Here is a 27,760-nt window from a genome sequence, read left to right on the forward strand (position 1 = left end):
TTGCAAAGAATAAGGGCACAATCCGCCTTTAGTACCTTCCTTGTTCCACTTCCATCTCAATTAAGAATGAAAAAACTTCATTTCGTTACTATAGTTTTGAAAATATAATTATTACGTGACAATAAATGGGTCCAAATATCATTTCTACATTCAAAATCACTGCTTAACTTTAATAATCAAGAGAGAAAATGGAGAGGATTCATTTCCCTTTTATCTTTACTTTGAGCAAAGTAGCAATTCCACCATTTGAAGCAAACTTGGAAGCATCACAAGTCTCATGCACATAATCAGCATGTTTGTTCCTTTTAAATAAAAATAATAATCATGTTTCCCATTTCCCATTTCTTTCAGAAAAATGAGAAATGACAAGAGCTAATTCAAAAACTTAATTATACAACCGTATAGAATAGGTAGCATAAAAGCATACTCTATGCGGCAGTGTAATATTTACACAACCCGTTTCATCCTTTCATCGGTATTTCTTGCCCTTTCCGTGTCCTAATACTTCTTGCCTTCTTGGACTATATTTTTTTCAACTTCCAATGGCCTTTTGTTATACGACAAAGGCTGTGAACTTATAATTTCATACATGCTACTCAAACTCCTCACCAGTACTCGATGGCAAAATAAGTTGGTGGGAATGTCCACAAACATTCTCCCGTCTAGTCTCCCCGGGAGAAGAAAAAAGAATGGCACTACCCTATGTGTTAGAAGGGGACACTATATATAGGTAATTTCTATAACTCAAATTCGTCAATCATGTGTTGGACCACATCTGCTCCGTCTGAATTGATGCGGTAAGTTTGAACCTGAAATATAAAGTCCAAGCATTGAGTATGTATATAATAGTTAGGACAAATAATAAGATTGAAGGTTCGGGCTATTATCACTAGATTTCCAAAATAGAGATTTTGTGACATTGATGACTCAAGCCTGATGGCGTGTTTGGCGAAATCACACTAGCACCGTGATTTTATCGAAACTCCAAAGTATAACTTTCGTTAAAATCACAGTGTCAGAGTGTCCAAAGTATAACTTTTGTTAAAATCACAGTGCCAGGGTGATTTCACTCACCGTCAATTCAAACATACACTATATTTTCATGAAACAGAAACTAACTTGCCTGAATTGCATTATGTGCGAGATATTTCTGCCTACTACCACTGAAGCTGACGTCAATTCTATCCCAACTCACTGTGGTTAAGCCTCTGATCATTTCCTCTGCAAATGTTGTTAACAGTTATATGATGATATATTTACCAACGATATTTACCAGAGGCAGAAACATGTAAGATGAAACAGCAAACAGATGATACGCATTAGAGAATACACAAAGAGGATAGTATAGTAGTATTAATATTGCTTTTCCAATTCAGTGTAAAAGAAAATGGCTTTTCCAATTCAAGAAACATGGGTCCAATATTCCCCCAAAGGTACCACATTAATTATACCTTAGTGTGTAAACAAAAGTTACACCGCCAAATTTATGTACACAAAATCTTTTGGATTAATAGAAGTGATTCACTAACATCAATGTGAAACAATTTTACATACGAGATTATACCGCCAAATAGTAGATTTTCTTAGAAGTTTATAGAAGTGATTCAAACAAAAATAGTAGATTCTCATTCTCGTATATAAGTTAAAATTAGCTTCTATATCTCAGTTTTTCAGAAATTCTCTCATTCATTTATTTTCTCTATAAACATCTATTAGCTCATTTGAACATTTTCATAAGTGAAAAATCATAAGTTCATTTTAATGGAGAAGTTCATCTTAGGTAGAAGCTAATGCAAAATAGACTTTAGAATATTTTCTCCCTTTAAGATATACATCAAAAACTGAATCATTTGTTTCTGATATCTTACAACACTCAAGAAAGAAAGAGAGACAATTGGGATGTCAATATCTTACTCCACTAAAATACCTACAATAATATGAAAATAAATTTAAACAAAGAAAAACATTTTTTAAAATAATCTTTAAATAACATCAACTTTGATTTGGGGTTTATTTTTCCAGTTTTGCTTTCATGGGCCATTTGATCTCACAAAAATATTAAAAAATGCTTATCTTTTGAGCTTCAGCCAAGTATCTCAACAAGAATTTTTTAGATATTATAAGATATAAGATGAAGTTCATCAGTTCAAAAAGATTACCTTCCAAGTCAATTTTACTGGATTCACTACTAACTTTGGATTCACATGGAACTTCCTCTGGAACAGAAGTGGGTTTTGCAGTCTCTACATTTACAATATGTGGGTACTTCTCGTGTCTTTTAAAATTTCGGCGCTGAATAAAAATCTAGTTAGGTACATCTCAAATAAATTTTATATATATAATGGTGCATTAGCATGATGGTCTACCTTTGGAAGTTCGCTTCTACGCCTTATAGATGATGTGCTCCATCCAACCAGCTCTACTTAGGAGTCAAGTGTAAACTTATAGACAGTGGAATTAAATTGCGATAAGAATACAATATCCAACAGTTAATGCTAAAACAAAAGGATACGGTCATAACGAATATTTGCATAGGCAACACGGCGTTTGAAGGACCGTAAAGCAGACCTGTCGAGAACAAGATATAATATGTGGTTTGTTCGTGACTCAGTTTCTAAAGCATTAGTAAGTTGCAAATCAAACCGACCAAGTTATAAACCTTACATGAATTTAATATCTTCAGAGTCACGAACCATCTGGAGAAGAAGTGGAGGTTTTCCATTCTTGCCGTCAGTTAAAAATAGGTGCTTTCCTGTTTTACCAAGAAACCGTGAAAGACGAGATGCTACATTCTCCAAAGAGTAAAATCCACAGAACAAAGGAACCTGTAGTATGCAAAATTCCAAAACCATGTCATGAAGCCTTCATCAACACAGATTAGTAAGACATGAAGTTGCAACAAACAACTCATGAAATTTAATTAAAAAAACATAATATACTAAAGATCAAATATAATTGCCTGCTTATGCCCTCTACAACCAAGGTGTGGTGTTGCTGAAGTAATAAAATTAATAGGCTCCAGTCCTGCAATTTTCCCTTCATATTTTCTATCGTGACATTCTTGATTTGAAATCTGATTCTCATAATGTCCATTCCCCTGAGATAGTTCCTTCGAAATATCTCTCTCGTAAAGCTTTGCTATTGCATACCTTGCTATCAAGCCACCTAAAGAATGAGCTATAAATGAAATTTTCTGAACACTTGGGTGGCGTTTTATAACTGATATAACCTGAGAAAAAGAAAAAAAAAACTTTTATCTTTCTGGATTTGATGCAATCAAGTTGAAGTCAATTCAATATCCTGAGATTGACACAGATTCAACGAATAGTTATTCTGTAACAAAATCCAATATGAGCATTGAATGCAATAAAGGTTAGAATTGAATGTCAAAGCCATCACACACCTCCTCCGCTAATCTATCTCCTGTTACATCAACACCGTCAAATGTCAACGTAGAAGAATTAGATTCACTGCCTGCATTGCAAAATAGTGATGCATCATTACATACATTAAATGATGGAAGCCAGTTTTGCTGAGATTGTGAAAGAATGAAATAGGCAAGAGAATGAAAATAATCTAAATTGTCAAAATAAATGTCAGGGACAAGAAGAACCTCACTAACTGTCAAGATAAAAATAAAGCACACGAATAAAGCTGTCTATGTACTACTATATACATCTTATGATGATATAGATGCAATGACTGAGTGTGTGTTTGCTTCTATGATAAAAAATTGATTTTGTAACAGTGACTCTAAATTAAACTTAAGTTGAACGTAAAATGATTTATATTTGAATACATTCATGAAAAAGTGAGTTGAAGCATAAACTCAACGCTGAATATCAATTAATGATGCAAAAGCTTCAAATTCTGGCTTCATGTTAGAATAAATTCTTGAAGCAAAATCAATTTTACACCTTTAAAATCAATTTTGTCTTCTCCAAAAATGGAACCAAACATACACTAAATGAAACCACAACACTAAAGTTTCCCCCTTTGCAATAGAACTCCAAACAAGAACCATATACCCGAAAATTTGTTGGTACTTAAAGACAGAAACAGAGGTGAAATGAAACTTAAATCTAGGCCTTAACACATGTAATAATTCTATAATGTTACAAGTTTACAAACCAACGTCATGCATTGCATTAGTCGTGTTACACATAGGAATTACTTGAGAAACTGAGATTACTTGTACTGATCAAATCATACAAACATAAACTGATGATAATCCTTAAATAGTTAAGCAACAGAAATAACAAAAGAGAAAGCTAGCAAGATCAAGAGAACTTACAATGTACAATAGTATCATAGGGATACCTTTTCAGAAACTGTTTTGCAGCATATTTCCAATTATGAGCACTGCAAACATAGAGCCATTGCCATACATTACTTAACAAACAACATTAATTAATCAAAATCACATAATCAGCTGGTTTCATAGTTTTGATACATGCTTCCAATCACAAGTCATCAAGTTTTATAACCGAGCTATTCGTAAACTACTCATACTCGTCTAGTTAAATTAAATCATTAGTCAAGCTCATTTGTTTAATTAAATAAATAAGATCAAAATTGAAAAGCAATATTAAGCTCAATTTTCACTCCAACCATAAAAACTAAATAAGTGACTGGACATGACAAATTCAATCAGCTAGCTTATTCATTCGCTCATTCGCTATATGTTAAAAGCTAGCTTATATAAGCTATTCGCTATAAGTTCATCAGCTATAAGTTACTTTATCAGTAATCCGCTATTTTTTAGGGAAGAGAGACTAAGTAGTTGTGAAAGTAAAAGGAGTGAAGTTAGTTACCTGCCAATGAGACCATTAACCATAATGATCAAATGAGTTGGATTAGAAGTGTGACCAGAAGCATCAACAACTTCAATATCAAAACCACTACCTTCACCAGTAGCATCATGTTGGATTCTAAAACAACCAAACTTGGGGAAATTCAACTTCTTATTCTTCTTCTTCTTATTCTTCTTGGTATTTTTGGTTTCGCTATTGAGCTTAACCTTGTTGATCTCATCAATATCATCATCAACAAGGTTTTGTGGAAGCTGCGGTACTTTTTCTTGAGATTGTATAGAAGCCATGGAGTTTGAGATTTAGAAAACAATATGAAATGGAAAAACAGTTGAAGTAGTTATTAATAGACGGCGGTAGCAGCAGCAGAGCAGCCAAGGTTTGTAACGACTTTCAGATTCAACTCATTGACTCTGACCTTTTCCTTCTCATTCTCTTTTCTAATTTTTTTTATACATTTAATTAATTTAGGATTTAGGATTTAGAATTTCTTCATCGTCTAATAATTATGACTGGTATTTTTTTATGGTAGCTTGATCTGGACCGTAGAGTCAGACACGTGGGATTTTATTATAATAATTAATTCATTCATTAATGGCAGCAGTGTGTGTTTGTTGGAATTATTGGACTTGTAAGATCTGTATATGTACATGTCACATGTGAAATTTCTTCTATCTGCTTCGCAATGCAAACCTTATGATTTTTTCAATTTTCACATGCTCCTTCTAGAAGTGATTTTTATGAAGGAGCCCAAAAATGCAGTTTGGGTTTTTATTTCTATTTTTTGGTCAAAAATGCAGTTTGATTTTCCATTTTTCATTGCCCTCTAGACAAATTGTTTATAGATTTTTATTGAATTATTGATTTTCATTTAATTGACCTTAATAACATATTAAATAATTTTAAATTTTTTAAAAAAAAAATATAGATAATTTATATGATATAAACTTTAAATTTAATGATAAATTTTGTATTTAATATAATAACATTCAATATTTGTGCACCATGACTTATTAAAGTTTTTTATATTAGTATAAAAACTTAGCCTATAATATACTTTTTGTTTGAAAAAGTTGGGTAACACTTTTTTCCTTTATGTTTGGTGCTAATGGTCCTTCATTACTTTTTTAAAGTTCAACCTGATGTTTACACTCGTGTGACTGATGTTTGTGATTGGGCAATCAATGAGAGGGGGATTCTAGGGTGGGAAACCATAATAGGTCTCTCACCAATACACCACAAGTTTTATGGATTCGATTGAATGTGTACATTATAATATGGTGTACTGTCAGTATTATATTTTATTTTTTTTTGGAAAAAATTTTTTTGATTTTTCTGAAAAAAAGTTTTCGATATTTTCTCGGAAAAAATTTTCTATTTTTTCTTCGGAATAAAAGTTCCCGATTTTGGGGGGAAAAAGTTTCGATTTCAGATAAAAACAATTCCGGAGTTTTTCTGGAAAAAAAGTTTCCGTTCTTTTTTCTGAAAAAAAGTTTCGGATATTTTATGGAAAAAAGTTTTTGATTTTTTATGGAAAAAGTTCCTAATTTTTTGGGGAAAATAGTTTTGAAACGCTCACCTGAAAAAATATTGCTGCCACAAAAAAAAGTGAAAAAAAACAGAAAATCAATGATATATGTATGTTTTGAAGAAGGTTTTGCTTGAAATACTAGCTCTTGGCACTTTATTTATTTTCTGTAGCCACATTATTGCCGTAAAAATCAATGACTTTGTGAATGCCTAATTTCTTTCCAAAAAATATTAGTTGCTCACGTTTAGGGGAATTTTTGTGGGTTGAGTTTGATCATGTTTAATATTTAGCTTAATCAAATTATTTTGGTTGGAGTTGGGTATCCAACTCATAGTTTTTTTTTTTTTTATGAAAAATCAAACTAAATGTTTTCCATACTCAAAACATTTTGACAACTATAAAATTTCAAGCACAAATCTATTTATAATCAAACATACTCAAATTGAATCCACAAATTCTTGCTCAATTCACATAAATGTTAAAATTACTAGGTTAGACATTATGATTGAGATTCGAATTTTGATCATTCCATACTTCCACTTTGTGTGCGTGAATAGTTTGTCATTTATCTATCTAAAAAAAAACATATAAACCCTAGAAAAATAGAGAAAGAAGAATATATTAAATGACATGTCACCAGGTTAGATTGATAGGCCGTCCATTTTAAAATCATAAATTTGTCATTCGACCCAAACATTATCATTGTTAATCGGATTGAGTTTGGTTCAATTTGATATATAAAATAAGTTTAGATAAAATATAGGCTTTGTGATTTGGTCAAGTTGGATGCGTGTATGCAACTAAGTATATATGGAGATGAGAATGTAATTTTCCTTTTTTAATACCCTCTTTGTTCTTATGAATATGTTATTGTTAGAACAATTTGTTGGGGGACTACTGCAAATGACTTGAACAAGAAGAAGATGATGAACGACATGATGAACATTGCACAAATTCCAAAGCGTGTGTATCACACTAAACTTTAGGTTCGATTCGCCACCAGTTTATGCAAACCGGATGCAAAAGGGTTAACCGGTGAATCCCCTTCAGGATACTTTGGAAACCTTGACATGAATTGCATACACACATCAAGCATATCGATCAACGATATTTTACGGAATAAAGTTTCTTCAATGACCCTTGTGCACTAGAGAAATGAAGAAATTATTTAGAAATAATTTTGACAGAATTGACTCATGAAATTCATGATTTCTCTTATGTATTTTCTGTCTCATAAGTGTCTCTATTTATAGAGAAACTTATGCCAAAATGATGAAGGGACACAACCTTTGAAATGATTTCAAAAATGTAAATTTGAATTTCAAAGTAACCATTGCAACATTTCAAATATATTTTGGAAAATCTCCAACAGTTATTTCACACAAATTAAAGAGAAGCTATAAAAAAATGATAATAATAATTATATCAAATTTATTTTAATGCATTATCAAGAAAGTTTTCCTCAAATTAAAGAGAAACTGTGAAAGAAAGATGATAAAAAAATTCACCAAATTAATTTGCAGGTTATCAAGTACTTTATGAATCAATATTACATTTGTAAACTCGGATCTTTTAAGTAATAACTTGTGCTCAAATCTTATAAATGAGAAAGAAAAAAAAAATGTGTTGGGAGATGAGACCCACTAAAAATGGTCACCAAATTCGTGTTAGTTTAGATTCATATCCAAACCCCCAATTCGGTTCAACCCGTGAGTTGTAAATGAAAATCAAATCTCGACTGTTTTTGTTATTTTAGGTTAGCCATGTTTCATGATCTTTGGTCTCATGTTAGTTGGGTCAGTAAAATGGGTAAAGATGGAATAATATATCCATATGAAAGAATTCATAAAAACAAAACAATGGGTAGAGGAAGAAGCTCCTAATGGTGACAGAAACTTCAAATGAATAAGTCAAATAGGAGGATTGTAACTTCAATTTTAGTTTTTTAAATAGAGTGACCAAAAATTCATTTTTTTCATTTGTACAGTGGCAAAAAAAAAAGAAAACAACAAAAAAAGTGATTTTAGGGTGAAACATTTAAGGCATCAACGAGGAGATGTTTATTCAAGTCTTTAGGGGGACTCTGAAATAATAATTTTATCATTGTTTGCCGATCTCAACTTAGAAATAAACACTAAAATTGCCTTCCTTAAGAGAACGAGAGACAGAGAGATATTTCAATTTATCTTCATTATATCTTAGCTATTTGCAATAACTATTGCGTAAAAGTAAAACGTTTTATAATCTTTTAAGATGAGGTCTTAATAATTTGAGAATCTCACAAAGTTCTTGAATACCTCCTATCTCTAGCAATCAACCAAAATTGCATTTAACCATTCTCTTTTTATATTTCCATCAATAGATTGTTAATCCAAATATTTTTTAAATTCAAACATTTAAATAATTAAACAAAAATATTGACCCAAACCCAAAAAAAAATAAATACAAAAATAGAAAGAAACAATAGTTTGTCGACAACCGCAACCCTCCAAAATTTTATTAAAAAATAGATAAATATACACCTATTTAGTAATATTTTCTCATTTTATGTCAAAAAGTATTTGCATTTTTTTTTTTGTACGCAAACCCATCTGGGAGATAGACTTGTTTTTCATCATTTATCCCATGCTCCACAAAAAAACAAAGGGCACAAACACAAACGATAATGTTTCCCATCTTAGACAACTAAAAGCTTCAACGGCACCGCCCCGGATGGCATGTCTAAAATTTATACGTGTGTGGACTCCTATTTTCTAGTAAATACTTTTTTTTTCGTAGTTACATACAAGTTTTAAAAAATACGCACCTTTATTATAATTTTATTTTATACTGATAATTAATAAAAATAATTTAAAATTTCATATCATCTCAAGAAAACAAGGGAATATGACATAATTCATTGTTATTATTAGTCTAAAATTATTTTATATATGCATATTTTTTTTCACATCACATAATCTAATTCTTCAAAACAAATATTTAAGGAACTTTAGTATCTATGTTTTATGTCACAGTTGGTTGTGGACTCCTATCTTGCACCTGCCACAAAAGTTTAAATGTGTGGTGCTATAAATATTACTCTTTTGCCATATAATAATAATAATTGTTACATTTGCAACCAACATTTTTGCTCTAAATAAATTGTCATAGCATCCGATTCGTTGACCGTTTGATCTGGTTCGAGTTAATTCAATTGCTGAGTTTAACTGTCTTACAACTTCGAAGGAGAGCAACATAGTGGAAAGAATAATTGTGTAAAAGATTAGAAATACGTTTGATTAAAACTTGGTGGTGTATTTTAATCATGTCTACTGCGAGGCAAATAAAATAATGGAAAATCTTGGATATAATTTAGATTATAATATATGTTTGTTTGAGCAATCTTTAGTTATTGTTAATTTTATAGAAAAATTAGGACGAAGGAAATATACTCACTCGATCCCAATTGACAAGAAAAACTTACTTTTTATTGTCCCAAACAAGTCCCAAATTATAAGAAAAAAGACCAACATTTATCATTTAAAAGATTTTTTGTTTAGTTTTTGTTTTCACTTCTAGCATCCGGTTTATTGGACTGTCTAATATAATTTTGGAGTAAATTTTGACATTTATACGGGGAAGATACCATTGATTTTGGTTTACCATTGTATTTGTGAATTGCTATGATTTTTTTTTTAATATAAAAAGGAGCCGATGATCATATAAATGGTTTGCTTCCAATTGAATTAAGGAAAAAATTACTCGCTCGGTCTCAAAACAAAAGACATAATTTTATTTTGTACATTATTTATATAATATACTTTGACTATATTTTTTTACTAATATATAAATATATATATTAACATATAAGATGTTATTTGATTTGTCTCAACAAATATTTTTAAAATATATAATTTCTATAATTTTTAATAATAAATAAATAAAAATATTAATAATCAAAGTTATACTTAAAAGAATAATAATATTTTCAATATTTACCTGCTAAAAAACACTTCCTCAGAGTCACACTACCTCATTCGTAACTGACATCAGCTGATGCTACCTCATTCGACGCTTGTCTTCTTTTTCCAACACGCGCCTTTTCCTGACCGCGGGCAGAGCGTAAAGTTCACGCAAAGAACAATCTACCATTCAATATTCATGTCTGTATAACCCACTTTCTTGTTTTTTTTTTTGGGTACATAACATTACCCATTTTCACATGTACTGTTTCGTAACTTTCATTCGTTAACACTTACTTTTCGTTAATTAATAAAGTGCGTATGTCTGACGCTCCGTTAAACCAGCGTGAGGTTCCATAATACTGCAAGAAAATCATCTCCAACGGTGAAAGTCCACAGTAACCCCCATGATCCACCCAATCAAAATCACCCAAGCGAGAGAAAACAAAGATCATGATAGAAAAATGCAGAAGCTCACGTGAACCTCTCCGTATACTAGAAAACCCTTGTTCTCCTTTACCATTACCACCAGAATTAAATAAAGCTTTGTCTTGAACATCGTGGTTCTTCTTCTCCTTAATTGAATTCGATCTTTCTCTCCTCGTGCGTTTTCTGAGAGTTGATTTCTAGGGTTTTCAGTGAGATTGAATTTCCGTACAATTCACAGAGATTAGGGTTTTTCATTCTCTCGCTTCTTCATGGTGATTGTGAGAGTCATTGCATTTGTTTCTGAATCAAATTTCACTTCTCAATTCCGAATCTTAGTTTCCGAAGTGTAATGACTTCTATTGCCACCGGTGAATGGCTCGATTTCGTTTCCGGAGCTTCCGTTTCTTTGCCATCTTCGTTGTTGTGTTGTTCTTCGCAAGATACTGTGTTTGCGATGAATCGAAGAGCAACGAGTTGGAGCATGAATATTCTATAACTGATTTAGATTGGAACCTTTTTCATCAGGATTACTCGCCACCGGCTCCTCCACCGCCACCGCCTCATCCACCGGGGGTGTCGTGCGTGGACGATCTCGGTGGTGTTGGGTCTCTGGACACGACGTGCAAGATAGCGAACGATGCAAACCTTACTCGTGACGTGTACATAGCTGGGAAGGGGAATTTTAACATCCTACCTGGTGTGAAGTTTCATTGCGAGATTCCTGGGTGCATGATAACCGTTAATGTTACTGGTAATTTTAGTTTAGGTAACAACTCGTCGATTCTCACCGGAGCTTTTCAGTTGGAATCGGAGAATGCTGTTTTTGGGAATTTTTCGGTGGTGAACACAACGGCTATGGCAGGGCCGCCTCCGCCTCAGACGAGTGGAACACCTCAAAGGGTTACTGGGGGTGGTGGTGGCCATGGTGGAAGGGGTGCAAGCTGTCTTGTGGATACAACGAAACTCCCAGAGGATGTTTGGGGAGGGGATGCGTATGCATGGGCTACGCTGCAGGAGCCAGAGAGTTTTGGGAGCGCTGGTGCTTCGACAAGCAAGGAGAGGGAGTATGGTGGGTTGGGTGGTGGGATTGTGAGGATGAATGTTCATCAAATTATGGAGATAAATGCAACTCTTTTGGCTGATGGTGGTGATGGAGGGACCAATGGTGGAGGTGGCTCCGGAGGCAGCATCTTCATCAAGGGTTATAGAATGTAATAGTTATTATTTTGGGTCTTATTTAGTTACAATAAGCATTGTATTGATTAATATAAATTTGTTAGTCATCTTTCTATTCTAGTAGTTATTTGGCTAAGACTATGTCTTGTTTGCAATTTGGATATTCATCTTGGATTCTTTATCCTCGTTGTGTTAGCTGTTTTTTCATTACTTCCAACTTTTTAGCTTATTCTCATTCCATATATGTTTCTTCCTATTTTAATCACGATTTTTTCTTTTTGAAGTTAACACACATGATTAATGCTTTTGTTAACTTTTTGAAAGCTAGCACTGGATCATTTCAAAGGACTTCTTTTCTCTCTATATCTATCTGCCTAGATTTATTTAGACAATAATGGAATGTTTCAAAATATTCTTGTGCTTGATTACAATTAAAGTGTACTTTTCATGGATTTAGACTTTATGATTTTTCACTTATTTGTTTTTTCTTTTAAAGAGCAGGACTGGTAGTGGGATGATAAGTGCTTGTGGTGGTAATGGTTTTGCTGGTGGAGGTGGTGGCAGAGTTTCAGTTAATGTTTTCAGTAGGCATGATGAGCCCAAGATTTATGTGCATGGTGAGGTTTAATGCTTTTGTACTTGTTAGCTGTATCTAAAGTCTAAACATACTTTGCAGAAGGCCTTCCTTCCGTGCTAATTAAATACTCATATGCTAAGCTTCTAATACATTAGGTGACAATAGTGTTTCTCTATACCTCGTGTATTGTGTGTGTGTGTGTCGGGGGGGACGGGCATCCTTATATTTGCAAATTAAGTGGGCTCATAGATGCTAAGTGATTACGCAGTTTGAATTCTCAGAGAATGGTATTGGTTCTAACCTGTGAAGCACGCAAGTTATGGTGCTGTATCGTACTCGATACATATCGATACGATGATACGAAGCGATACACTGTTGACACGTATCGACAAAGTATCAGAGACATTTATTATCAAAAAATAAATTCCGATACGCCTGCTACACGCCATAGATACATTCAGTACACGCCGTTGATATGACATTGACCCTCTGCAGACACAGTGTCAAACTCAGAAACTTGTGTATGAATGATAAGGCAAATGATTATGATGAATCAATAACTTGGCATTGCAAAATAAAGCACAGATTGCTCTCTAGATTCTTAGAATTAAATAGGCTTTGGATATATCATCTAGAGAGCAATCTGTGCTTTAGTATTTTGCAATGCCAAGTTATTGATTCATCATAATCATTTGCCTTATCATTCATTCATAAACAAGTTTTAGAGTTTGACACCATGTCTGCAGAGCGTCAATGTCATATCAACGGCGTGTACTGAATGTAATTTTTGGACGATTTTGAAATTATGATATGCCTTTATTGCTGTGTTTTACTAAGTTGGGACTTCAAATTCATCGTCTGTTATGTTGACTGCACAGTTACTTTCTTATATTTCAGGTGGTAGTAGCCTTGGCTGTCCTGAAAATGCAGGTGCTGCTGGGACTCTATATGATGCAGTTCCTCGAAGCCTTATAGTTGACAACTATAACATGACAACTGATACAGAGACGCTTCTCTTGGATTTTCCTAATCAACCCCTTTGGGTTAATGTTTATGTTCGTAACATGGCTAGGGCCACAGTTCCATTGCTCTGGAGTCGTGTTCAGGTTTGCGAAATGCAGATTTATAAATTATTGGATTATCCCAATCCCAATGCTGATTCTCTGTTAGTCAACCCCTTTTCTTCTTTTGCTTGTTGTTTTTCAAATTCTTTTTATATCAATTTGAAATTCTCTTGCAAACTCTACATATGAGTACATGGACATATATGATTACCTCCAATGAAACATTTAGCGATGAAAAACAAGTATCTAGGCAATTGACTATCTGATTGAGGTGGAAGCTTTTAAAAAGACAATTCAATGTTGTTTCACCCAGTTATGTCTCCTAAATTGTTGTCATTCCTCTTTCATTCAATATTCTGAATTAGACATATGTTTAGTATTTTAGATTGTCATTACTGTGCTTGCCAAATTTGGTCCCTCAAAGTAGCCATGTGCCAAAGCAACTACTCCACAGTAAAGTTTGTATTTTTATACTTGCATTGACAAAATCTTTGAAGATTTCATAAGAGATTTTTCCCCTGTATTCCTATCCTTTCTTGCAAAATTTCCATAAAATGGTAAATTTCCTGTTTTCCCTTCATATTTTGTTGCGTGTTCTATCTTATCTTTCCCTTTCTTTTTCATTATATAGGTGCAAGGACAGATAAGTATCTTGCAGGGTGGGGTTTTGAGCTTTGGGCTGCCACACTATTCTTCTTCAGAGTTTGAGTTATTGGCTGAAGAGCTGCTGATGAGTGATTCTGTGATGAAGGTAGCTGGAATCTCTGAGTGTTTGTTTAATATCGGATGTCCCCGAGGGGACTGAGTGTTTGTTTAATAGATCTAGTTTCTTGATAGGTTTTTGAGCTTTAGTTCCGCTACCAATTGCATCTTTAAATTGTGATTTAGAACTACGTCTAAATGATGATGCACCGTTTTCTTATACTACTTTTTTCATGGTACATTGTCATGTTAGCCTTACACTTAATTTTCCTGACAAAGGTATATGGAGCTCTACGCATGACTGTAAAAATGTTCTTGATGTGGAACTCACAAATGCTCATAGATGGTGGGCAAGATATAACTGTTGCAACTTCTTTGCTTGAGGCTAGTAATTTGATTGTTCTTAGGGTATGTAACAACTCCTTCACCGTGCATTATTATTCCATTTGTTATTAGTATGTTTGACACATGAGGTTTTGTTAACAGGGGTCTTCTGTGATACATTCTAATGCAAACCTTGGAGTTCATGGACAAGGTTTACTTAATTTAACAGGCCCAGGAGATTGGATTGAAGCTCAGCGTTTGGTTTTATCCCTATTTTATAGTATTCATGTGAGTCAATGCTTGATTTCCTGCATGATTTATCTGTATAATGAATGAAAGGAACTTATTTCTTTTCATTAAACAAACTTTCTTTTAACCAATCTATCTATTCTATTCTATTTATAAACATTTGTGATATGTTTCTTATTCTTTTACATCTTACTGGTTAGCTGAAGAGATTTTGTCTATAAATTTAAAGTTTATTGCACGCTATTTGCCTTTTCTTTGTTTTTCTATCTCAGAAAAATTGAATACATGTTCTTTGTTGTTAATACTAGTATGATGAAATGATACATTGGGGTTTTCCTTCTGGTCAGAACACAGTTCAGTAAAACATAGCAATTGCAATAAAGCTCTTCAATTCTCGGATTACCTGTCAGATAAATTTCCAGAAACCTTGAGCTGAACACCATACAGAAGCCACGAAACAATATCACATATAGATCTAAGGTCAACACTGACCAGTGACCACTACAAAAATTTCAACCATTATGCTCCAATCAAATTTTCCAAAGCAAATCATTTAAAGCTCGTAGAAACTGCTATTTTGGGGTTGGGCTTGAAGATTGATGAAAGCAGAAAATGTCAGAAAAATATCACACTGAATTTTGGCTCTATTGTCATCATGTTAAGATCTTGGGATTATTTGGTGCCTGCTCATCTTTCTCCATAGTCCATATTCTGTGTTACCATACTGTTTTTATTGCTTGTGTCATTCTTTTGGTGGTTCTCGTGAATTTTGATCTGCTTCTTTTTAATTTTCTCTTAGCCATTGTGATGTATTGTTGTTTTGTTGGTGTTGAACTTTATTTGTTCTACAAATTGAGTTTCCTTTTGACATTTCCTTGTAGGTTGGGCCTGGATCTGTCTTACGCGGTCCATTGGAGAATGCAACGACTGATAATATGTATGTTTGGTTGTTGTCAAATCATCATTTGTGAACCTCACCTCTCATGTTATATTCTAATTCTGCTGAATTTCTGTACCCTTATGATTGACAGTACTCCAAAACTTTACTGTGACAACAAAGATTGCCCGTATGAATTGCTTCACCCTCCCGAAGATTGCAATGTGAACTCATCCTTGTCTTTCACTCTTCAGGTACATTTTCAAGTTTTGATGGTGTAAATATTTTTGTTATGTTTGTATATCTATTTTTTAAACTTGAGAATTTGATGTTTCTTTTCTAGATCTGCCGTGTTGAGGATATCCTTGTCGAAGGCCTCATAAAAGGCTCTGTTGTTCATTTTCATAGGGCAAGGACGATAAGTATTGAATCTTCTGGAAAAATATCTGCCTCTGGAATGGGTATGTTTTGTTGTTGTCAAAGTGACTGATGTCACTTTTTTACTCAAATATACATATCCTACACTGATTTTGTTTATAAAAAAATTGCAGGTTGTACTGGTGGTCTGGGTCGTGGAAATATTCTAAGTAATGGTATTGGCAGTGGTGCTGGGCATGGTGGTAATGGTGGGAAGGCATGTTTCAATGACTATTGTGTTGAGGGTGGCATCTCATATGGAACTCCAGACCTGCCCTGTGAACTTGGTAGTGGAAGTGAACATGGCAACATAACTGGTACCACAGCTGGGGGTGGAATCATAGGTAAGCGTATGCTTGGTTCAGCTAAGACATTATTCTTTAATTACAGATGTATATTACATAATAGATGTTAATTACCGCTGTTTTCTTAACTTTCTTGTGTTATATCAGTAATTGGATCACAAGAACACCCGTTGTCAAGTTTGTTAATCAAAGGTTCTGTAAATGCTGATGGAGAGAATTTTGATCCAGCAATTAGAAGGGAAAACTTTGTAATTTTCGATAATTTTACTGGAGGCCCTGGAGGTGGATCTGGTGGCACTATATTATTGTTTCTCCATACCCTTGCCATTGGTAAATCGGCTATTCTTTCTAGTATTGGGGGATATAGCGGTATTAGTGGAGGTGGTGGTGGAGGCGGCGGAAGAATTCATTTTCATTGGTCTGACATTCCCACTGGAGATATTTATCAGCCCATTGCTATTGTGAAAGGAGACATTCAATCTGGGTATGTCTAATATAATAATCTTTTGTTGCAATTATACAGTTTTTTTAAGCTGAATATGCTTAATATCTCTTGCTGCAAGAAGACTTTTGTTGTCTTAATTAAAATTCCTACGTTTTTTTCTTGTACTATGTTTTTTTCTTTCCTTAGCTGCCTTCTTATTCCAAAAATAAATGGTTGCCGTTGTTTGATGTTATATACTTATATTTGTTATATTTTAAAGTTAAAAGTTGTAGTTGCCATTGACGTTAGTTTTCTTTTGTTTTGTATTTATCCTCTCCATTTAATGTCCAGAGGAATAGATTTTCATTACTTACCTTACCACATGGTAACATCTTAGATAGGCATCCTTCCAGAGGAATACTAGTTTTATGAGAAGGTGGTTAGCTAGTGTTCTTTTTTCTGTCAGTGAAAGAAACAAGATAAAAAAAATTACAACCGGAACAATGATAAGACACCCGTAACTGTTAGAAAAGCAAAAGTAGAGAAAGGAGACTGGGAAGCAGCGAGCCTGACGATTATCTTTGCATCTCAGAGATGGGAAGAACTTACGGGTATCTTTACTAATAGAAGAGTGCAAATAGGAATCTCAAATAACCTCTTACAGAGCCTATATATAGGGAGTTTTCGAGGTACTGACTTAGTCAGTGATCATAACTCTGTTCTTGATCACATAAACTTAAAGATGTGTACATCCTGCTCCAGCCACACAAAATCATGGCAAAGTTAGCACATTTGACCTTTCTCTTTTTTCAGGCACTTAAAACCAAACCTTAAAATACTGTTTCTTCTGTATAGAAGGTACTCCCAATGCTCTTTACTCATAAAAACCATGAAATGCTAAAGGTGTGCAAATCTGCAGCTAATTTTCTATTAATCGTTTTGTTCTTTAATATTTCTTCTCCTTCTTGGGGCTAGGGCTGAGTCAGAAGCTAACTTATTTTTTCTTCATTGTGTTAGACATGCAAAACTTTTAGCTTGTATATATGTATCTAAAAAAGGCATCCTGTGTAGAAAATAATAAGTGAATACTGTTATATGTTATTCCTCAGCTCAAGGCTGGTTTAAATAGGAAGAGTACAAACATAAAAGGAAATAATAGATAAGCTTAGAATCTCCTAGAAATAACAAACTAGGAAACTAAATATTTTCCAACACCCCCCCTCAAGTTGGTGCATAGATATCTATCATGCCCAACTTGCCGATCAAATGCTCAAAGGTGGGTCTTGCTAAGCTTTTGGTCAAGATATCTGCAGTTTGCTGACTCGAAGTTACAAAAGGTAGACATATGATTCCGGCATCTAACTTCTCTTTTATGAAATGTCGATCGATCTCAATATGCTTGGTTCTGTCATGTTGAATTGGGTTATGAGCTATGCTAATAGCGGCTTTACTGTCAGAGTATAATTTCAATGGAAGCTCAATTTTCATCTTAAGCTCTTCTAGGACTCTGTGGATCCATAATCCTTCACAAATACCTTGAGCCATAGCTCTAAACTCAGCTTCTGCACTACTTCTTGCTACAACTCCTTGTTTCTTGCTCCTCCATGTCACAAGATTACCCCAAATATAGGTACAATATCCGGAGGTTGATCTTCTGTCAGTGACTGAACCTGCCCAATCAGCATCGGTAAAGATAGACACATTTCTTTCATTAGTCTTCTTAAAAAATAATCCCTTTCCAGGATTTGCTTTCAAATATCGCAGTATCCTATAGACTGCCTCAAGATGTTCCTCAAAAGGAGAATGCATAAACTGACTTACTACACTAACCGAGAAAGCAATGTCAGGTCTAGTGTGTGACAAATAAATCAGTTTCCCAACCAATCTCTGGTACCTTCCAGTATCAACAGGAACACTACCTTCTTCCCAAAGTTTTGCATTAGGATCCATGGGAGTATTTGCTGGTCGACATCCACTCATTCCTGTTTCTTTCAATAAATCTAGAATGTATTTTTGCTGGGAAACTACAATACCATCTTTTGATCAAGCAACCTCCATACCAAGAAAATATCTCATGGATCCCAAGTCCTTGATTTCAAAGTCTAATGCTAATTTCTCTTTAACTCTTGCCATTTCAACTATATCATCTCCAGTAAGGACGATATCATCAACATAAACAATTAGGACAACAATTTTTCCATCTTGGGAGAACTTTGTGAACAAGGTGTGGTCAGCTTGTCCTTGAATGTACCCTTGTTTCTTCATGGAATAAGTGAACTTTTCAAACCAAGCTCTAGGAGACTGCTTTAATCCATACAAAGACTTATTTAGTTTGCATACATTTGATCCAAACTTGTCTTCAAAGCCAGGAGGAATGTCCATATATACTTCTTCTTCTAAATCACCATTGAGAAAAGCATTCTTAACATCCAACTGATGTAGGGGCCAATCTAAGTTAGCAGCAAGAGACAAGAGAATTCTGACAGTGTTCAATTTTGCAACAGGAGCAAAAGTCTCTGAGTAGTCTATACCATAAGTTTGAGTAAAACCCTTAGCCACCAATCGAGCCTTGTACCTTTCGATTGACCCATCTGAATTATACTTCACAGTAAACACCCATTTGCATCCAACCGTCTTCTTGCCATCCGGTAGTGTCATAACACTCCAGGTTTTGTTCTTTTCAAGAGCTTTCATCTCCTCAAGTATAGCTTCCCTCCACTTTGGAACTTCTAGAGCAACCTGTACATTTTTTGGAATCTCTACACTAGACAATTTTGAGGTAAAGGCAGAAAAAGACGAAGACAAATTTGAATATGATATAAAATTGGATAATGGGTATTTAGTGCAAGATCTAACAGGTTTTCTAACAGCCACAAGATCATCGATATCGGGATACAAAATACGACTCTCAGAAACAGAGATAGACTTACCTTTTCTTTTTTTAGGAAGTTGATCATCCCCCGGTTCAGATTCATGACAGTGTTGAGATGTGGACTCATCACTTTCTTTGTGATTCTTTCTCACAAAAACATTTCCTTTCCAAGTCTTGTTTCCTGCTTCAAACCTATTATCTTTATATGACTCATTATTTTGTGGCATTTCAATTAGATCATCATTATCATTGTTTTCAAGATTCTCATTGTTTTCTTCATGAGAAAATGTAGGCTCGGATTCACCAAGCTCACTACTCATAACAGGAGTAGGATTAGATAAAGAATCATGGCCATTTTTCGTTGGTGCAGAAGTATAAGTCTTAGAACTTTGTGATACCGGCAAAGATAAATTATTAAAAAAACTCATGTCCTCAGTTTGAAACGAGTTAAAAAAACTCATGTCCTCAGTTTGAGACGAATCTTCATTTAAATTTCCCCCCTGAAGATGCGTGTCAAAAAAAGGTTTGTTTTCAAAGAATGTAACATCCATGGTGACAAACATTTTCTGATTTTTTGGATCAAAACATTTATATCCCTTATGGGTTGGAGAATACCCAACAAAAACACATTTTATAGCACGCGGTTCAAGTTTGCTAATATTCTTATGTTCATGAACAAATGCAGTGCAACCAAAGATTTTTAAGGTCAAATCGTTTGAAACACGATCATTAGGAAAACATTCTTTGAAAATATCAATTGGAGTTTTAAAATTAAGAACTTTGGAGGGCACTCTGTTAATTAAGTATGCAGCAGTTAAAACTGCTTCACCCCACAAATAATTTGGTACTTTACTTGCGAAAAGTAAAGCTCTAGCCACCTCCAACAAGTGCCTATTTTTTCTTTCTGCAACTCCATTTTGTTGGGGAGTGTTAGGACATGAACTTTGATGCACAATTCCATTTTCACGAAAAAAATCACTCAACATTGAGTTAAAATATTCTTTGCCGTTATCACTTCTAAATACTTGAATATTTGTTTGAAATTGATTTTGCACCATTTTAACAAAATCTTTTACCGCCTGACAAACGTCAGATTTCCCCTTTAACAAGTACACCCAACAAACTCTTGAGTGATCATCTATAAATGTGATAAACCATTTTTTATGAGAAAGTGTACTCGTTCGGTTAGGGCCCCAAACATCACTGTGAATAACAGAAAAAGGTTTTGATGGTTTGTAGGGCTGTAATGGAAAATGAGAACGATGATGTTTTGCAAATTCACATGCTTCACATTTAAACAAAGATAAATCCTTATTACGAAATAACTCAGGAAATAAGTGTTTTAAATAAGGAAAACTAGGATGACCTAATCGTGAATGCCATAACATAACATCATCATTATTATTATTCAGACCTAAAAAAGATTCAAAGCATGAACTTATTGGTTTGGAAGGTAGTTGTGATTCAGGTTCAATGTCGAAGTAGTAGAGTCCTCCACTCTCCTTAGCACTACCAATCATCTTCCCCGAGTTCAAATCCTGAAAAACACAATGAGTACGGAAAAAATTAGTTTGACAATTTCTATCTTGGGCTAATTTACTGACAGACATGAGACTACAAGATAGATTTGGGACATGAAGAACATCTTTAAGGGTTAGACTTGAAGACAACACAACCGAACCTTTACCCGCAATGGCTGAAAAGGATCCATCCGCAATTTTTATTTTATGGTTACCTGCACATGGACTATAAGAAGAAAACAGAGTATAATCACCTGTCATGTGATCACTTGCACCCGAATCTACTATCCAAGCACGACTGGGACTGACACTAAAAAGGGCAGAAGTACCTTTGGGGGCAACAGAGCCAGAAAGAGTGTTAGATTCAAGAATTTTGTACAGTCTGTCTAGTTGTTCCATCGTAAATGAAAGCTGAATTGAAGGAGACTGATGCTCTTGATCAGAATTACTGGCTTGGAATGTATGACCCTCACCTCCACCTTTGTTCTTCTGATTTGAAGGTCGCGGAAGACCATGTAATTTCCAACATTGAAAAATAGTATGTCCCAAACGATGACAATATTTGCATTCACGACGGTATTTGAAAGTGGATGATCGTCGTCGAGAATAAAAAAACGTCATAATTAATAATCTTAGCCAAGTAGTACCGGAAGCAGCAAAGAAAAATTAACACTGGTGAACAGTACTCATGAACAGTACCCATGAACAGTGCCGCCGTGAACAGTGCCAGCGAATGAACAGTGCGCGTGACCAGTACGTCGGGTGAACAGTGCCGCACACAAAATCAGTTGTCGTGGTCAGATTGTAAACACGACGGCGGCTAGGGTTTTGCGGAAGCGAGACCCCCAAAATCGGGAGCTATCGATACCATGTAGAAAATAATAAGTGAATACTGTTATATGTTATTCCTCAGCTCAAGGCTGGTTTAAATAGGAAGAGTACAAACATAAAAGGAAGTAATAGATAAGCTTAGAATCTCCTAGAAATAACAAACTAGGAAACTAAATATTTTCCAACATCCTGTATATGATAATGTCCGTCTCCTGTCATGATCACAAATGCTTCTGGTGAGGAGTGGAGTGCAACTATGTTCAGCCCCACGGAACGTTTGCAGTCCCAAGCTTCTGTGCTATAGCAAATCTCCTATTTTTTACATAAATTTTATCATATATTTGTTTCCTTGAAGTTTGCTGTTTTTCCCTCTGTATTTCATTTGCAGTTTTACACTTTCTTTTCATAGATGTGTACTGGTAATTTCTGAACATTATTTTTTTATCTGATTATTATAGGGGAGGAAAGGGTAAAGGCTTGGGTGGCTCTGGAGGAAATGGGACGATATCTGGGAAGGCTTGCCCCAAAGGGCTCTACGGTACATTTTGTGAGGTATATAAATATGTTTTCCAATTCACCAATTCTGTTATAATTCCATATACTCATGCTAGTTCTCTATTCAAGAGTTCTTTTGTGAATGCGACCTTCTGGGGACGGAACCAATATTTATAAATAATTTGGGGCAACACAAAGTATATAAATTCTCAAGGGATAACTCCCATACAAGTAATGACCATTTGGCTATTTGCAAATGAACAACCCACTCTTTTCTGAATTCTTTCCCTTACCTTAACCTATAACTGCCTGCTAAGTTGTATATCTGTCTGTTTAAACAATTAACCCTAACTAAATCCTCTCTTCATTGTCTCCATTTCTCCTAGAGTACACTATCCATTTTTTTCTTTCTATTGACTGCACCCTGTTCCTAACATATAATAGTATGGCACTCCTGATCGTCATTATCTGAGCAATGAATTGGCATGCAACTAGTTAAAACTACGACTAGTTAAAGCTTTATTAAAAAAATGTCCGTGCATACTAACAAGATTGAACATAAGCTTAAAGATGTTGTGCCAGAAGATTCCTTACGTGTGACTAACCGATTATAAACCAAATGCACGGCTAGGAATTGTTAACATGCTAGCAGTGACTAAAGTTGAGTGTTCTGTATTTGACAGCAGATATATCTTGAATGACTGTGTTTTGCTTTAGTTTTGTAACTTCATCGAGCCTTACTGTAATTTGGAGCTCATGTTATTTCCATTGTATTGGCAATAAGCGTTTAGAAGATAAAAACAAGGTTTTCTTTTTTGTATACATCTGTGTGCCATAGTCTATTCTGATGTGGCTACTTTAAACTCACATTGGTAAGGCTACCCATACCCTGCCTTGATGCTGGTGAGCTACTTGAGTGGCATCCCTTCGTCCCCAGTGCTGTGGCTGGCCCCTGCTTTTTAACTGTACAAAAGAAAGCCTACTTAAACTAATAGGAGCTTTCTTTACCCTATTTGTCCGTGTTCTCTGACTACTTTTCGGTTCTATTTTTTGGTGACTACTTGATGCTTCTGTTAATTTTTTTTTACTCAGACTATTTTTGCATGACTCCAGGAATGTCCCGCAGGCACTTACAAGAATGTTACTGGATCTGATAGATCACTTTGTCAAGTTTGTCCTGTTCACGAGCTTCCTCATCGTGCTGTTTATATTTCAGTCCGAGGTAGATTTTACAAATTAATGTATGATTAATTAAGCAGGCATGCCAGAGTCTTCAATGCAAATGCAATTTAGAGAGTTATATTGTGAAAGTTGAAATTATAGAATAAGTATTGTGAATGCTGAATGGTTGAACCATAATTCTTCTATATTTTATGATTGTGGATTTATAATTTTAATTGCTTATTTATTTACTTATTGATCGATTTTTGGGAAGTTGAGATGGGTAGTTGTGCAATTTTGATCGATCCCCGATTATAGTATCTCTGGTATATCAATGCATAAATTGTAATCTCTTTTTATGCAGGTGGTATTACTGAAGCCCCTTGCCCTTACCAATGCATTTCAGACCGATATCACATGCCAGACTGTTATACAGCTCTCGAAGAGTTAATTTATACATTTGGCGGACCTTGGTTATTTGGTCTTTTACTTACGAGTCTCCTGATCCTGTTAGCTTTGGTGCTCAGTGTCGCAAGGATGAAATTTGTTGGTGTTGATGAATTACCAGGCCCAGTACCCCCACAACATTCTCAAATTGATCATTCCTTCCCTTTCCTGGAGTCGCTAAATGAGGTTTTTGTCTAACTGTTGGTTCCTTTTTGGTTTCCTTGTTTTGATGTTAATTATGACGATCATACCCATTATCAGTGGATATTTTGATTTCTTTAAGGAATATTTGTTAATGGCATAACCATGTTTGTTGTGTAACGGCCAGGTCTTAGAGACAAACAGAGTTGAGGAGTCCCAGAGTCATGTTCATAGAATGTACTTTATCGGACCAAATACTTTCAGTGAACCCTGGCAGCTGCCACATACACCTTCGGAACAAATTCATGATATTGTGTAAGCAAATTTCTTCTGCTTGATCCTTGTAGATTCCATGGTTGACATATATGGAATATATGGGTGTTAACGTTTTTATTTGGTTAACTTGTTCGATCATGATATTGAGATGGAAATCTTTCAACATTTGATGTGGCAGTTATGAGAGTGCATTCAATACATTTGTGGATGAGATAAATGCTATAGCAGCTTATCAATGGTGGGAGGGAGCAATATATAGTGCTCTTTCTGTTATTGGATATCCACTTGCGTGGTCATGGCAACAATGCCGCAGGAGATTGAAGTTGCAACGGTTGCGCGAGTTTGTTCGATCAGAGTATGATCATGCTTGCCTTCGTTCTTGCCGATCACGAGCTCTCTATGAAGGGATTAAGGTTTGACTTGTTGACATGCATATTTAGCCTGTGGACAGTGAAATTTTGAAATTCACTTGAGTTTTTTCAGTGAGATCTGTTTGTTTTGATGCATGTCTTGATCCGAATCTAATGCCCACATATGGTCAAGTATTATTACTACCGAGTTCATTAAATATGGATTCATGCTGAGTGAATTGTTTGCTTTATATCAATGTCATGCAGAGTTGGTGGTATTGTTAACCCATTAATTGTCTGTCATATCAGATGCCATTTATTTTATTGCATCACTGCTTTTGATGATATGACATCACTTCTTTAACTTAGAAAGACAAGATGGATCAGAGTATTGTTAAACTATTAGGGCATGCTGATAGCTGGTGTCATATTAAAATTTTGTTATTCTTTTTGCCCTGCCTTATCTATCAAGATTATATACAAGTCTTTAGGTTTTTGTTGTAATTTTGAATTTAAGACTTTTTCATTAAGAATAAAACTTTGTTGAGCTTTGCAACTTTTAATTAAAATTGAAATCAGAGTAGATTCAGTTTTTTAATGCTGTGTAAAATGTTAATCGACTCGTAAAATTATGTAGGTAAATGCAACTTCTGATTTGATGCTTGCATATGTGGACTTTTTTCTTGGTGGGGATGAAAAGAGAACAGACCTGCCTCCTCGATTACATGAAAGGTTCCCAATGACATTACTTTTCGGTGGTGATGGAAGTTATATGGCTCCATTTACCCTTCACAATGATAATATCCTTACCAGCCTCATGAGTCAGGTTTGTTTATTTAGTGAACACAATGATATGTAGACACCACTTAGATACATGTATAACTCTTTACTTTTTGTTCCACTGTTGGGGAACTTAATTTACAGGCATATTTGTTAATTCTTTTTCGCAGTCAGTTCAGCCTACGACATGGTATCGATTAGTTGCTGGGCTGAATGCACAGTTGCGGTTAGTGCGCCGTGGCCGACTAAGAGTAACATTGAAACCTGTCATCAGATGGCTTGAAACTCATGCCAATCCTGCATTGAGCGTCCATGGTGTACGTGTTGATCTTGCCTGGTTTGAGGCTACAAGTATTGGCTATGGCCACTATGGGCTTGTGGTTTATTCTCTCGAAGAAGAAGAAGAAGAAGAAGAGGAAGAAGGTTATCCAGCCACTAGAGGAAGTATTGATGGTGCGTCAAGAATTGAGGAAATATCACGGTAATTAATTCTTATACTCATGACATGCTACCAAGTTCTTTTCCCATAATCTTAATGAGAAACAGTAAACATGATGTGCTGATAAATGATCCAGAGATTTGTGGTATGGCTTTCTGTGTGTGATGCATGATATTTTTAAGTTCTGGTTTCCAGGGTTCAGGCTGTTAAAAAGGAAAGTCACTTGGGGCTTGCAAGTGGAGCTCGCTTAAGCCCTGGTGGAAGAATTGAGGACAATTGTATGAGGCGGAAGGTGCATGGAGTTGCTTTAGACGTAAACAATTTGCAGATGCTTGACAAGAAGAGAGATATCTTTTACCTTCTCTCTTTTATACTTCAGAATACAAAACCCGTTGGGCATCAGGTATCTTGTAATTATAATTTTTGCAGACTCAAAGCTTGTTCTGGTGCTTGCATGATTTGAAAACTGACTTCCCCTTTTCCTTTATTGTGGTGAATGCAGGATCTTGTTGGTTTAGTAATCTCAATGTTGCTTCTAGGAGATTTTAGTTTAGTATTACTTACCCTGCTTCAGTTGTACTCAATTTCGTTGGTGGATGTATTTCTTGTATTGTTTATATTACCTTTTGGCATTCTTCTCCCATTTCCTGTCGGAATCAATGCTCTATTTAGTCATGGACCAAGGCGTTCTGCGGGCCTTGCACGTCTCTATGCTCTGTGGAATCTTACGTCTTTTATAAATGTTGTGAGTTTTCTATCAAATTTCAGCTGATTGGCATTTCATTTCCTTTTTGTCAGACAAATGTTTTTTTTTTTTTTTTTTTCCAGTTGTTAGGGTGAAATACAATTATATGGGTTTTATTTGTCTTAATTGGGGATTTTGTAATTTTTCTATCACCAGGTGGTTGCATTTCTATGTGGATATATTCATTACAACTCTCAATCCTCTTCCAGCAAAAGACACCCCAGCATTCAGCCTTGGAATATCATGTAAGGGTATTCTTAGCTTCAACAAGATATGCTTATTTGGGAATATTTGCATAGTTATTTATTTATTTTTAACTGATTGGGTGTGCAGGGACGACAATGAATGGTGGATTTTCCCAGCTGGACTGGTTTTGTTTAAATTATTCCAGTCTCAACTCATTAATTGGCATGTTGCCAATCTGGAAATTCAAGACCGTTCCTTGTATAGTAACGATTTTGAGCTGTTCTGGCAGTCATGATGGTATGTTCACAGCATATATTCAACATTAACTTTTTCCCCGTTTCCTCTTGATCCATCACATGTTTGATTTAAGTATATCTAGAATAGGTCAAAGATTGACATAGAGATGATAGGAAAACTTGAGGTGGGGCAAAATAGAACTACAGAAATCCAAAGTAGATGTTGTAGAGATATTCGTTACTGTAACACCTAAAGTTCAATAGTTCTAAAAATTAAATAATTTTCATCTCGAATTATCTAATGTGTATATATCAACGAGCATTTAAGTACTCTTCAGAATATGTTGTGGACTAGTAACTCATGCCATTTTGTTCAATTGGCAAATGCCTTCAAGCTCAGTAAAATCGGCATAGTGAGAATTTCAGTGTAGGTTTATAATTTGATTTAGAGTAC

The 27,760-nt window shown here is 34.9% G+C and overlaps 2 protein-coding genes across 3 annotated transcripts; one reads left to right on the top strand and one right to left on the bottom strand.

The window, feature by feature from the left end:
• On the bottom strand, positions 1-5,287 carry LOC123893654 (putative lipase ROG1). Of its 2 annotated transcripts, XM_045943420.1 has the most exons (10): positions 4,815-5,287; positions 4,295-4,362; positions 3,404-3,474; positions 2,960-3,229; positions 2,665-2,825; positions 2,513-2,568; positions 2,367-2,419; positions 2,160-2,292; positions 1,124-1,221; positions 1-809 (listed from the first exon to the last, which is right to left on the bottom strand). In XM_045943420.1, exons 1-10 carry the CDS (start codon positions 5,099-5,101, stop codon positions 738-740), a joined length of 1,269 nt encoding a protein of 422 aa, XP_045799376.1. In that variant the 5' UTR covers positions 5,102-5,287; the 3' UTR covers positions 1-737. The 2 variants fall into 2 exon arrangements, with proteins under 2 accessions (XP_045799376.1, XP_045799377.1); XM_045943421.1 differs by lacking the exon at positions 1-809 and having other exon boundaries at positions 2,160-2,275; positions 4,815-5,259.
• A 5,239-nt stretch (positions 5,288-10,526) lies between these two features.
• LOC123893655 lies at positions 10,527-27,726 on the top strand. Its single transcript, XM_045943422.1, has 22 exons — positions 10,527-11,923; positions 12,390-12,505; positions 13,363-13,571; positions 14,161-14,280; positions 14,511-14,639; positions 14,718-14,843; positions 15,686-15,741; positions 15,836-15,935; positions 16,025-16,142; positions 16,233-16,442; positions 16,551-16,887; positions 22,509-22,602; positions 23,659-23,767; positions 24,071-24,339; positions 24,482-24,609; positions 24,749-24,983; positions 25,558-25,746; positions 25,871-26,181; positions 26,335-26,542; positions 26,642-26,884; positions 27,041-27,129; positions 27,218-27,726. Exons 1-22 carry the CDS (start codon positions 11,085-11,087, stop codon positions 27,363-27,365), a joined length of 4,383 nt encoding a protein of 1,460 aa, XP_045799378.1. The 5' UTR covers positions 10,527-11,084; the 3' UTR covers positions 27,366-27,726.
• Positions 27,727-27,760: the final 34 nt, after the last annotated feature.

The sequence above is a fragment of the Trifolium pratense genome, linkage group LG7, assembly GCF_020283565.1.
Source record: "Trifolium pratense cultivar HEN17-A07 linkage group LG7, ARS_RC_1.1, whole genome shotgun sequence".
NCBI classification, from domain to species: domain Eukaryota; kingdom Viridiplantae; phylum Streptophyta; class Magnoliopsida; order Fabales; family Fabaceae; genus Trifolium; species Trifolium pratense.